The 12,321-nt window shown below is 53.5% G+C and overlaps 1 protein-coding gene across 1 annotated transcript in view; it reads right to left on the reverse strand.

The window, feature by feature from the left end:
- Positions 1-2,163: 2,163 nt before the first annotated feature.
- RUNX3 (RUNX family transcription factor 3) overlaps positions 2,164-12,321 on the reverse strand; it is a 34,396-nt gene continuing 24,238 nt past the window's right edge. Inside the window, exon 5 of the mRNA XM_039733849.1 lies at positions 2,164-5,280. Within this exon, the coding sequence (XP_039589783.1) occupies positions 4,757-5,280 (524 nt within the window). The 3' untranslated portion in view covers positions 2,164-4,756. The remainder of the gene's footprint in view (positions 5,281-12,321) is intronic.

A 12,321-nucleotide genomic window follows, 5' to 3' on the forward strand; every position in this document is an offset into this window, starting at 1 on the left:
GTTCGTTAAGGGCCTGATGTGGGCAAGGCAAGAGCCAGGATCCTTCCCCTACATCCTGTGTAGTCTCAGAATTTGTGCAAGTTAAAAGATTATTTACCAAAGCAGTTTGGGCACAACAGAGTCATTAAAACAGAGGCTGGGCTTTGGAGTTTGGGCTGGAATAAGAATAAAACAAGCTTTTTGCTGAGACTTTTGTTAGCTCTGATCTCAAAGGAAATAGTCCTCATTTTTCCTAGGAGACCCAAACTCCACACAATTTAATATCTGAATGCTCAAAAAATAGTTTTCCAAGCTCCAGCTATTTTTCTTCCCCTTTGTGTTTTCTGTTGCAAAGAAAATCCAAACATTCCTGCTCTGACTGCCCCATGCTGTTGCTTCCAGCCCTGTTTTTCAGCTTCCCCCTGGAACAGAGGAAGCCCTCGGGTATTTGGGAGCCTTTGGGAGAGGTTGATGTACCCCACAACCCCACATTACCATGCTGGGGTCCAGCTGTCCAATTTAAATTCATTTAATTTAATTTTTAATTTAATTTAAAATCATTAAATTGGGGCAAAATCAGTGTGGAAGCATGTTGCAGCAGCAGCACGTTGGATGCCATGCAGGGTAGGTGGCCCGGGTAAAAATATCCCCAATATAAAAACATCAGCCTTATAAAAATATCACCCATAGAATAACACAAATAATAATAATACCCATATAAAAACTATGCCCATATAAAAATCACAGCTCTCTGGGCCTCAGTGCTGGGCACATTTAACACCAGCAGGATTTTAATAATACCCATATAAAAACTATGCCCATATAAAAATCACAGCTCTCTGGGCCTCAGTGCTGGGCACATTTAACACCAGCAGGATTTTAGGTGCTGTTGTCCCTGACACCTCCGCATTCCCTCCATGGACACCAGCACCAAGCCCACTCGAACCCCATGGATTCCATGGATGATCCAGTGCATGGATCACCCTTTTTATCTGTCCTTTTTCCCTCCCCACTTTCCTTCTCCTTCTCTCTTCCCACTGCAGCTCTGACCGAGGCTGCAAGCAAAGCTTGGATCCCTTTGGAACAGAAAGTCCCTGTAAATACCAGCTACACCTCGGGGTGTTTCCTCTCCCAGTAGCTGTGAAGAAAAGGCAGCTAACTGTCGGGTTTTCCTTGGAATACACTCCTGCTGGCCAGGGCTGTGGAGCTGGGTACGAGCATTTATTGTGGTTTGGTTTGGGCTTTTCCTAAATTTTTTAAAGATTTTTTTTTCCTCTTTCCAGGCGAACGGAGATGCTGCAGAGGGGAGGCAGAGCTTTGGGAATGGCCCCACGCTCCTGCCCCGGGCTCATGAATAATTCTGGCGCTGAGTTCTCCTCGGGAGCCCGCAGCGCCTTGGCACCGGATCCTGTTGTGGGTTGGGACCTTTTCATTTTTGCCTTTCAGCTGCCATTTGGGTTCTGGAGGCGAGCGCTGAGTGCTGAGGGGTCTGGGCTCGCACCGCCCGGGAATTTGGGTCCTGCTGGATTTGTGTGGGGCTTTGGAGGCTCGGGACGGCGCTGACAGGAGGAGGGCAGGGGGGCCGTGCTGGGCTGGCACACAGTGATCACCCTGCCAGGGCTGCCCGGGGGCAGTGCCCAGAGCCCTCCGGAAAGCTTTAAATGGGTTTTCAGCGAGCTCAGGTCCTCCCACCCCATCCCATCCCATCCCATCCCATCCCATCCCATCCCATCCCATCCCATCCCATCCCATCTCCCCCTCCCCTGGACACCCCTGTGGTGCCAAACCGTGGCCAGGAGCAGCCCCGGAGCCCCGGAGCGGGTAGCGGGGTGCCCTGGTTGAGCTGGAGGTCCGAGCCTGCAGAAGGAGCAGCGGAGCAGCCCCTGCCCTGGCAGCAGTGACGGGCGGGAGGCAGGGGCCACTGTAACCATTTGTTTATTGATCCACACGGCATTGACAGGATTACACGGCGGCCCGAGGCACGGCCCGCGGCGCAGAAATGACCCCATCCCAGAAAAGCAGAACTGTCCCCCCAGCCCGGGCTCTGTCCCCACGCCAGCCCCGCCGAGCGCTGCTCCAGAGCCAGGAGACTCCTTCCCCGATGGCTTCTCCAGGAGCAGACCCTCCTCTTCCTCCTCCTCTGCCCTCCCCACCTCCCCCCTCCCCAGTGACAAGTGCTACAGGTTAAAAATTGGGCTACATATTAAATATAGGGTATTACCTTCAAGTAGGGCTGGGGTGTTACACAAATAACCACATTTTTTTGGTATCACTAGCATTTTTTTTAATGTCCATCATAAGACACCATGAAAAACCCAACAACTTTAGCCTTCTTTAGCTACAAAGATCTCTGATCTCATCTCCTTAGTCTGGTGATCTTTTACCCTGCACATACAAGTATTAGAAGCATTATTAAGAATCGTATCCTTCAACACATTTAAGAATTATATTATTATAACAAATAAGACCAAAAATTAGATTTTATAGTTAAATATTCTGTGAGCCAGACAAAGGGGCTTTACTGTACAAGCGATTGTGCATTTTTTTTTTAAAAAGCAAATTATAGTGCAAAGCAAAAAACATTGGCCTGTCTCGTGACCATTTGCATACAACAGAGGTGCATCTATTTACACCTTCACATGACAATATGTCATAAAAACAACATCATTGCCATTCTTTTTATTATTTTCTCTTTTAAAACTCACTACAATCAGTCTTAAATTAACCTACAGCTACGAATGCCTTGTTTCCTTTGTGCTTTCAACCAGTGGGACAGGATGACAAATGCAAAAAGGCATCAAAACACAGGCTGCCCTGTCCAGCTCCAGAGCCGGCGAGCACCGGCGCTAAGGCAAGTGGAGGTTGCAATTATGCTGGGGTAAGGCTTTAAAAAAAATTATTATTATTATTATCATTATCATTATTATTATTATCAAAAAGAGCTGTTCGTCGTTGCTTCTGGAACTCAGAGTGGTCATGGCAGCTGTCCAGGGCAGCCAGCGTGTGCTGCTCCAGCCTCGCCGTGGTAGTGCAATTCCAGCTCCGTGCTGAGGGTGACCGGCTGCCAGCTGGGAGCTGGGGACAGGTGACAAGGCTGGGACGGTGGCACTGAGGCACAGGGGCCAGCAGGGCAGCTCTGGCAGTTCGATTTTTTTTTGTTTTTATGGGAGAAATGGGAAAAGAAAGGCGTGGTTACTGGTGGCACTGGGGCTGGGACTGTCCTCTGGCTGCGGGCAGGGCTCTGCAGGGCACTGCGTTATGGATCCCCAGGAATCTGTCTGTGCCCTCCCAGCCCTGCCACCCCGAAAAATCCTGAATCCAGCCCCAATTCTCATGCCAGCAGAGGGCACAGGTGGCCTGCAGGAGGTGACAAAGCCTGTGCTGTGCATCAGAGCCTTGGAGGAGCCCACAGCTGCCTCCCAGCATGGCCCTGTTTGGTTGCAATCTCTGTGGTGTCAGCTCTGAGGGTGTGTGGTGCTTGGCAGACCTGGCTCCTGCAAATGCCACCTGATGCCACCACCACCACCAGTGGCACCTCGAATGCCCCCTCTTCAGCTTATTCCTCAACAGAGAGATCCCTGTGCTCGGGGTCACCTGGGGAAGGACAGGAGGGTGAGGGGATGGAAAAGGCTGCACAGCATCAATTCACAACATTCCCACCACCAGGAGTAGAAACTGCTCCTTTCTCCAGATCTCAGAGCTTTCAGGATGAACTGACACATGTGAGTCAAAATAAAAAATTGTGTTAATCCTCTCTGGGTGAGAACATGGGAAACATGAACAGAATTATGGTGCTTTGCCACCAGCTGTGAGTGTTGCCCCTCAGAGGGGACACCTGGAGAACGGTGGCAAGGCCATGCCAAAGGCTCCTGAGCCCCGTGGAAGTGCATCTCAAATGTCTCAGATTGTCCTGAACGCCGCCTTCACTTCAGCCACCATCACTGAGGTTTGCTAAGGGGAGCAAAGAGCTGAACGGTGAGGTCAGGACAAGAGAGCAAACAAACAAAACAAAACATCTCCATAAAAAGTACATCTCGTGTGTAAACATGGAGGAGGGGTCAGCCAGGCCCGGGGTCAGCCACGTTACTGATTGACAGATGACGACAGTGACACCAAAATGAATGATACAACTTGTGTCGTCAACAAATAATAACAATAATCACATCACAGCTCTTGTTCACGTGGCTGAGTGAGCCCCAGTGCCCCTGGCTGTGCTGCAAACCCCTCTGCTCTTTGGTGCTGAGGGACCCTTCACCAGCGGGGAGGGAAGGACAGGAGACAATGGGGTTTTTTCTTTTTTTCTCCTTTTTTTTTAAGTTAAGTTCGGTCCTCCTGCACTGGCAGAGAATGGCTCAGGTGACTCCCTGGTGTCTTCTCTTCTCTGAACCATTTTGCAGAGGAAGGGTGAGATTCTCCTCACTTCTGAATGCTTTGTGTGGGGAAGAGGTGCGAGTGAGATGAACGAGAAGTGTTCTGCAAGTACCAAACATCTGATTCCACACGTCCTTGGGGTTTTTTTCCCTATGTACAATCCACATACCTAAAACATATGGAAGGAACCACATCAAGCGACACATTCAAGCCTCGTGGGTGTTCACCTTGAAATGCAACGAAGGTCTTGGTTGATTTTTGCTTGATGCTTGCATGCAGAGGATCCTTAACTTTGGGTTTGGAAGACTTTGGTTTAACTTTTCCCTTGGCATCACTTTGGTCGCTCCCAAAAGGAGCCGCGGTGGCCGATCAAGTTAAAGACACGGGTGCCCAGCTGGGCTCCTCCTCAGTAGGGTCTCCAGACGGACTCATCCATCCTGCCCGTGGTGCTCATGGTGGTGGGGGAGTTGCTGTGGCTGCCGTCGGCGTCCACGCCGTCGCTCTGCGCGCCCAGGCTGGCGTTCATCAGGTTGTTCCCTGCTGAGGCGCTCGTGCAGGACGAGAGCATGCGGGTGGGCGAGCGCTCGCCTCCCGCCACCATGGAGAACTGGTAGGAGCCCGAGGACGTCCCGTAGTACAAGTGGTAGGGAGAGGGGTTGGCCTGGAAGGGCCCGCTCTGGTTCTGCGTGGAGCTGGGGTACGGCGGCGGCAGGTAGGTGTGGTGGAAGCGGGTGGTGGTGGGCATGCTGGTCATGCTGATGCCCCCGATGCCCGTGGCCGACGGCGTGGCCGTGTAGGGGAAGGCGGCGGACATGGCGCCGGGGTAATGCATCCGCGGGTCGGAGAAACGCGTCTCCGTCAGCGCCGGCAGCGTGGGGAAGGAGCGCTCGAACTGCCGCGGGTCCGAGAAGGGGCTCAGCTCTGACGTGCCTGCCGGGTGCAGGAGGAGAGGGGATGGTTAAAGCGTTCCCAAGGAATCCGGAGGGAAAGCACCTCTTGGGTCTGCCAGGGAAAAGAGCTGAGGGACTTAAACAAAAACCCTAAATAAAAACCCTAAACCCGTTTGTTTAAGTTGCTCCCATTTCCTGTCCTAAAATTTGTTGTTTCCTATCCAAGAAGGGACACGGCTAAGCTGACTTCTCTTAGGGGTCTATTCATCTCGGGCAGATTAAAGCAGCACACCCCATAAACACAGAAAAAAGATGTTTAGCCATGACATCAGCTGTGTAGTAAATAAATGGAGGCAGGCCCCAGACGGCCGGGCCCTGGGATCATCCATCCCTGCTGTATACACACACACACACACACGGAGACAGGCAGGAAAAGCTGGAGCCCAGACCAGCCTGCTAAGCCTTCTTGTGGGTGGCCTGTTTGTGCTGATACCATCAGGGGATGGAGCTGATAAACACACAGCTGAAAACTCCCAAGCCAGGAGCCACTATATCCCTCTGCTTGAGATCTCTGTGTATTTTTCTCCTTCCAAGAGGATAAGGAGAGTGAGAAATTCAGGCTCTCTGCTGGGGGAAGGGAGACTCGGGCCAGTGTGGTGGGAATGTTCCCCAGCCCCATTGGCTGATGGAGCCCCCCACGCCTTTTCCTGGAGGTCAAAACCCAAAGGGGGTCGCAGCCAGCTTGGAACTGGAAAGGAACCTTGGCTTGGGATCCCATCCTCCTGCAGGAAGCCCAGGTTAGAGGTGGGAATCCACAGCAGAAGCTCCTTTGAGGAGCTGGAGCCATTCCTGTGGCTCTCTCAGCTGTCCCAAGGCTGAGACAGAGCCCAGGAACCTCTGGCCTTGGTGCATTAAAGCAGAGAGAAATGAGGTTTGTTCTGCAAGGAAAGTGTCCTTCACACTTCTTCTATTTTCCTCTTGTTAAAAGCAGGGCCTTTCTCCTTTGCTAGTGGGACACCATGCAGCCTAAAAAGTGACTTTTTTTGGTCACATCAGCTGGATTTTATATCCCTCAGAGCAAGAGAATGTGAGGTGAGTATGCTAAACACGCCTGTTGGTTTTGGAAATGCATATACATACAAACACACATCCAGAGGATTGTGTGGCTGCTCTGCATGCACAGGGCTGTATGTTTTAGATCTATTTATTACAATGAAGCATTTTTAACTTCTCAGGGCTGGCGTTCCAGGCCCCAAAGCATTTCCCCAGGAGAAAACCCTTGATTTAATCCCTTCCAGCTACCGAGTGACACAGGCACGCTCTGGAGGAGCAGGTATGGAGGGGATTTGATGTGAACCTCCCTTCTGATCCCAGGTGAGTCCTTCAGCAGTGGAAGGAGAAGGGGAGGTTCCTCCCTCCCTCCCCTGCAGCCCTTTTGCGGGCGCCCAGCAGCGCCTGCCTTCCCACGCAGGCTCCACGGAGGGGAAAGGCGGGGGAGCACCTGGTTTGTGAACGTGGCTGCGGCTTTGGGGCGAGATAAGAGAGGAGCAGCTCAAAGCTGTCCCGAACCACACTGCTCTGCACACACCCGGCGCTGCAAAGCGCCCGTGGAAGCGGCTGCCCGGCCGCAGGGCCGGCCCTGCTCCGTGCTGGGCTGGCTGGAGAGGCACAGCGGTGGGAAAAGCACTGATTTCACAGCCCAGCAGGGACCCATCCCAACGCCGTGCTACAGCCACGGCTGCTGCCAGGCACTGAGGTTTGAGGGAGCTGAGGTTTGGAGACCAGCTCTGCAAGGAGCGGCCTGACCACAGCCCCGTGGCGGGAGCAATCCAGCAGCATCACGGCTTGAGACAGGACCATGGGGCAGAAATCCTGCCTGCACTGGGCTGGAAAGAAAAAGGGCTGTCTTCTGAATGCCTCCCCTTAAATTCAGCAGCCCTGCACTGAGAAAAAGCAGCCTCTAAATCCCCCTCAGCCCCCAAAACACCCAGACTGGTGCTCGCTGCTTTCCCAGATGACAATCGCTCAGACTGCGCTCCTTCATTACTTTTCACAGCTCCATAAATAATATTCCATAAAATGCAAATCTAAATCAAACCTGAGCGCTCAGGGCACATTTCCTTTTTCCTCTATAACTCTCTCAAAGAGGGTTTTTTTTAGAGGCTACATTTTATTGGCCTGAACGTGCACCGTCTGGCAGTGGGTCCCTGCTACTAATTTAGACGGGAGCATGTAAAAGTGTTAATTATAAGCTCTGTATGTGTGACAGGCAAGGCCCAGCGAGGCTGTGGGTACACGGTGGGCAGAGAGGGAGCTCTGCCAGGCTCTGCACCCCCGGCTCTGCAGGGCTGGGATCTGCAAATTCGATCCTTCAAAACGCAAATCCCTCAGTGCGAACCCCTCAAACAGAATCCACACCCAGCAGAGCCGTGAGGCGTCCGAGTGGCCGTGACCAGCTCGCTTCCACCCCCGCCGGCCTTGGGCTCTAAGTCTGGACCACAATAAAGCTCCAGCTTTCCCTGACCGGTCTGAGGCTACAAAAAAACTCCCAAACCGCCCTAAAAACAAAACCGCGGCGACCCCGGCTCGCTCAGGGCGCCTCTGAGGGGGCCGCGGCCCCGCCGCCAGCAGGGGGCGCCCGCCGGGCCGCGGGAGGCGGGAAGGAGGCGGGAAGGAGGCGGCCGCCAGAGGGGGCCGGGGCCTCGCCATCGCCTCAGGGCCGGCGTCTCTTCTCTGTGTCCTTCACCTCAGGACTGCCCCTCGTCCCATCTCCTTCACCTCAGGGCAGCCCCTCTGTCCTGTGTCCTTTGCCTCAGGGCTGCCCCTCCATCTTGGTCCTCGCCTCAGGACTGCCCCTCTGTCCCGTCTCCTTCACCTCATGGTTTCCCCTCCATCTTGGTCCTCGCCTCAGGGCTGCCCCTCTGTCCCATCTCTTTCACCTCAGGGTTTCACCTCCATCATGGTCCTCGCCTCAGGGCTGTCCTTCTGCCCCGTCTCCTTCGCTTCACAACTGTCTCTCCAGTTCAGCACCATCACCTCAGCACCCTCTCCATCCTGGCTTCATCACCTCAGGGTTTCCACTCCGTCCCATCTCCTTCGCCTCAGGGTTTCCCCACCATCTCGGTGCTCGCCATCACATCTTCACCTCACAACTCTCCTACCACAGCACTGTCACCTCACAACTGCCCCTTCCACCTTGGTCCTCTTAGGGCTGTTCCTCCATCACATCTTCACCTCACAACTCTCCTTCTACCACAGCACTGTCACCTCACAACTGCCCCTTCCACCTTGGTCCTCGCCTCAAGGTTTTCTCTCCATACCATCTCCTTCGCTTCAGGGCTGCCCGTCCATCCTGGCTGCCTCAGATCGGAGCCACACAGCCCCAGCGCCTGCCCAGCACGCGAGGAAATCTCCACTGAAACAACCCCAGCGAGATCCAATTAAAACACGGCCATTAACACCCTCCATAACCACCTAACTCAGCAGCAAGGACCCTCCGCCACAGCTGGGATCAAACAGCAACCTGGAGCAAGCAGCTGCTGAGCGAAGCAAGGGAACAAGGAGTGGGTGAAGCTGCACCCTCGGACCCTGCGTTCCCTTTGGAATCACAGCTCAAAATGGGCTTAAAAAACCCCTTCTTGCTGTCCCCTTCCCTAGCACATCTCACACACATCTGCTCCGTAGTGCTGCCTCCGAGGATTTACTACGGTTTTCCCTCGCTTACTCGCCGTCCAGCCCCCATTTGCTTTTTTGGACCCTGGCAATCCGAGCTTGAGTACTTCAGTTGTCCAGTTGCCAATCAAAATATTTGAAGGAAATGTTTATTTTCTTCTCGAAATCACACCAGCTGCTGCACTAACTGAATAAGCCCATTTAGCTGTAAGAATTTAACCATTGTAAGAGTGAATTGAGTCCCCCAACTACTCCAAAATCTGACCCAATCTATCAGCGGAAATGTCAATGTTTTGGATGGGAGTTTGGGGAAGTGTGGAATGTGTATTAAATAAAAGCCATGTAAAGGTCAAAGCCCTGATTAGTAATGCCACTGTCTCCTCCTTAGGGCTGAGCTGCCCCAGGGACCATGGAGGCCAGGACACACCCCATGATTTAATTGTGCAGCTGCAATTTGCACCTTTTGAGGACCCCCAAGTCCCCCCTGCACGAGGGGCCGGATAGAAACATGCTTTGAAAGCTGCTCAGCCCCTTCCCAGATAAAACAACAGCGCTGCAGTGACACAGCAGCTCTCTCTGTGCCTCAGAGACAATACAGGTCTTTCCTTGGGTGGGTGGCCAGGAGATAAATGCAAAGAGATGCCCCTGATGGGAGCCAAACCTCAGCTGGGTTATGGTGGTGAGGGCTGGCCATGAGGTGGGAAGGGCTGGTTTTTGAGGCTGCCAACCACAGAGGTTTCTCTGGGCGTGTTCAGCCTCCTCCCTTCAGACCGCGTTGGGTTTGGGAGCTGCCTTGGATGGAGTGGAACTGGTCCCTGCACCCTGGCGGGGTCAGGGCTGGTGGATCTGCTCTGAGGTCCCTGGAAGCCTTTGAGGACATGAGGCAATGGACCCTGCAGACGGTTTTAGGGATTGGTGTGCATCCATCCCAGAGGAGCAGTGGGTGCTGCCACCACGTCCTATCCCAGGAACACATCTGCTCTGCCAGGAGGGAAGAAAGGGCAGCAAAAGCAACATCAAGACCTCTTCAGTGCTGCAATGGTACCCAGACAACCAGCTCAGTGGCAGAGCCCAGCACCGGGGCCTCATGCACAGCAGCATCATCATTATCAGATTATCTGGGGCCAGGCAGCGACGTGTGGAACCTGAGCAGCTCCTCAGCACCCCAGATACCACCTGGTCCCCACCTTAGAGATGTGGGGAGCACGCGGTGGCGGATGAACCCAGTCAGCAATAAACCTGAGCCTGTGTGGATGTTACACAACAAACACTCACAGTGTGTGAGACGCACAGAGAATAAAGGGAATTTAAAGGGAACTTGATAGCCTGGCACTCTCCAAGTCTATAGGATATAAAATATCATCACCCTGGCCATAGATCACTGTTCTAATTCTACGCATATGTGTGCCTTGCAAAATTGTCATGAAAAATCTACCCCAGGGGAAAAAGCCCTGCTTTCCTGTCTCACTGCACAATGATTGATGACAATGTAAACACAAATGATACTTTATACTTCTGTATATAACACACCAGCGTGTGTGTGACAGTGGGGACAGACATTCCTGCTCTGGATATACCTTTGGCTGTTTTTTCTCTGCTCACTTCTGTCACGCTTGGACCTCCAAGCCATCTTGGAGCATTTTTCTGATCTTTTCCCTCTCCACTTCCCTCCCCTGATGACAGTAACTCCATGTGGGAGCACGGAGAGGCAGGTGGCCAAGAGATGCACGAGGTGCATCTGATCTGCGAAGGCCCAGCTCATCTCTAGAGAAGGCGCCGCTCTCCTCCCCACCCACGCATGCAGGCACGCTCTCACGCCTCTGTCACGTATGTTAACAAGTTCATTTGTTTCCAAGTCAGAGCCAACTAAAAAAGAAAACGGCCCCTTCCTCTCAGCCCACGTAAAACAGAGCAAAATATATTTTGGGGGAGGAGGGGAGGTGTTGAAAAAAAAAGGAGGGTGTGAACAGCATCCGTTGTTACACGCCCATGGAGCAGTGCTCGGTATCTGATAGAACCAGCTCACAAACTGGGTGCACGGACTTCCTCTGCAGTCTGAAAAAAAGAACGCAAACCCCAAACCAAAACACAACAACACACAGGTCCTTATCACAGCATCGCCAGGCACCACCTCAACACTGCCAAGCACGTTTGCTGCTCAGTTTGGTGATTCTCCCCCAGCACTGTGTGCTGCCGTGCACACACACACGCGGCCCCAAACCCACCGTGCTGAGCAGCACAAACCCAGCTCCTGGGTCCTCTCCCACCCCAAACACGCTGGGCAGCAGCAGAGCAGGGAAATTCCCAGGTGTTCCCAGCTCGGTGGATCATGCATCACATCTCAACCTCCTCTGCAAACCCTTCCAGATCCATCGGCATGCTCCAATTCTCTGGACCCATCCTTCTGGGGAGGACCCTGCTCCTAATTCCGGTGTGGATTTATGCAGGACCAGTTCAGCCCCACGTCCTGTGCCTGCTGTGTCCTCCAGATCTTACATTAGCTCCTCTGCCTCGCCGTGTTTACCCCCTCGGTGTATTTACACGGAGCAATCCGCTCCGCTCCCCGCCTGCCCTTTGCTAGACTAAACAAGCCCAGCTCTCCCAGCTTCCGGCACAGCCTCGCTCATCCCGGAGCCCTCTGCCCGCATCCCCCTGCCCCGCACATCCCGCAGTCCCCGCCGAGCTAATGAATAACGGTGCTAATTGGAGCGAGTGGGTGGGCTGAGCGGGGATCGCGGGCACTCCCCTCCGCCCTGCCTGCGCTTTGCTCTTTACCTGTATTCAAAGGGTATTAAAACAAATTAACAAGCCCTGACTACATAAAAGGAAGCTGCTGGATTTACAACCCAGCCTGCAGCTAGACCACCTTGCCTGCCGAGCAGGTTTGGGCCAGGCCACGTCTGCCATGGGAATCCCACTGCGGAGGGGTGATGGCACAGGGGCTCCAGGAGCCGGGCAAGGCAGGGCACCCTGGCTGGGGCTGCCCACCCCGCTCTGAGAATGGCACTGCGGATCCCAGCACACTGGAAAATGCCGTGTTAAAGGCAGGATGGCACCCCTGAGGCAAATTCTGAGGGACTGCTTGCTGTTCTGTAGGGATGCAGCACCCTGAGCTGTGGCTGGGGTTGGCCACATGTCCATGGCACAAACGCAGCGGTCGCGGGTGCCTGGACTCTGTCCTGGGGGAATCTCCTGCCCAGCGCTGCTCTGTGGCTCAGCTGTGACAGTTCCCTGCCAAATTCACTGGAGGGACGTCACAAATGTAAAGGAGAGGAGCAGAAAAGCAGTTTAAAGATAGACACAGAAGCCTGAAAGCAGGCAGGAAACCCATCTCGAGCGTGTTCCTTCCTTTGAGGCTGAAGCTGAATCCCACAATATGTTTTCTTCCCACTAATGCTTGCCTAGCTTC

The sequence above is a fragment of the Passer montanus genome, unplaced genomic scaffold (assembly GCF_014805655.1).
Source record: "Passer montanus isolate IOZ18808 unplaced genomic scaffold, ASM1480565v1 scaffold89, whole genome shotgun sequence".
Classification (NCBI taxonomy): Eukaryota; Metazoa; Chordata; class Aves; order Passeriformes; family Passeridae; genus Passer; species Passer montanus.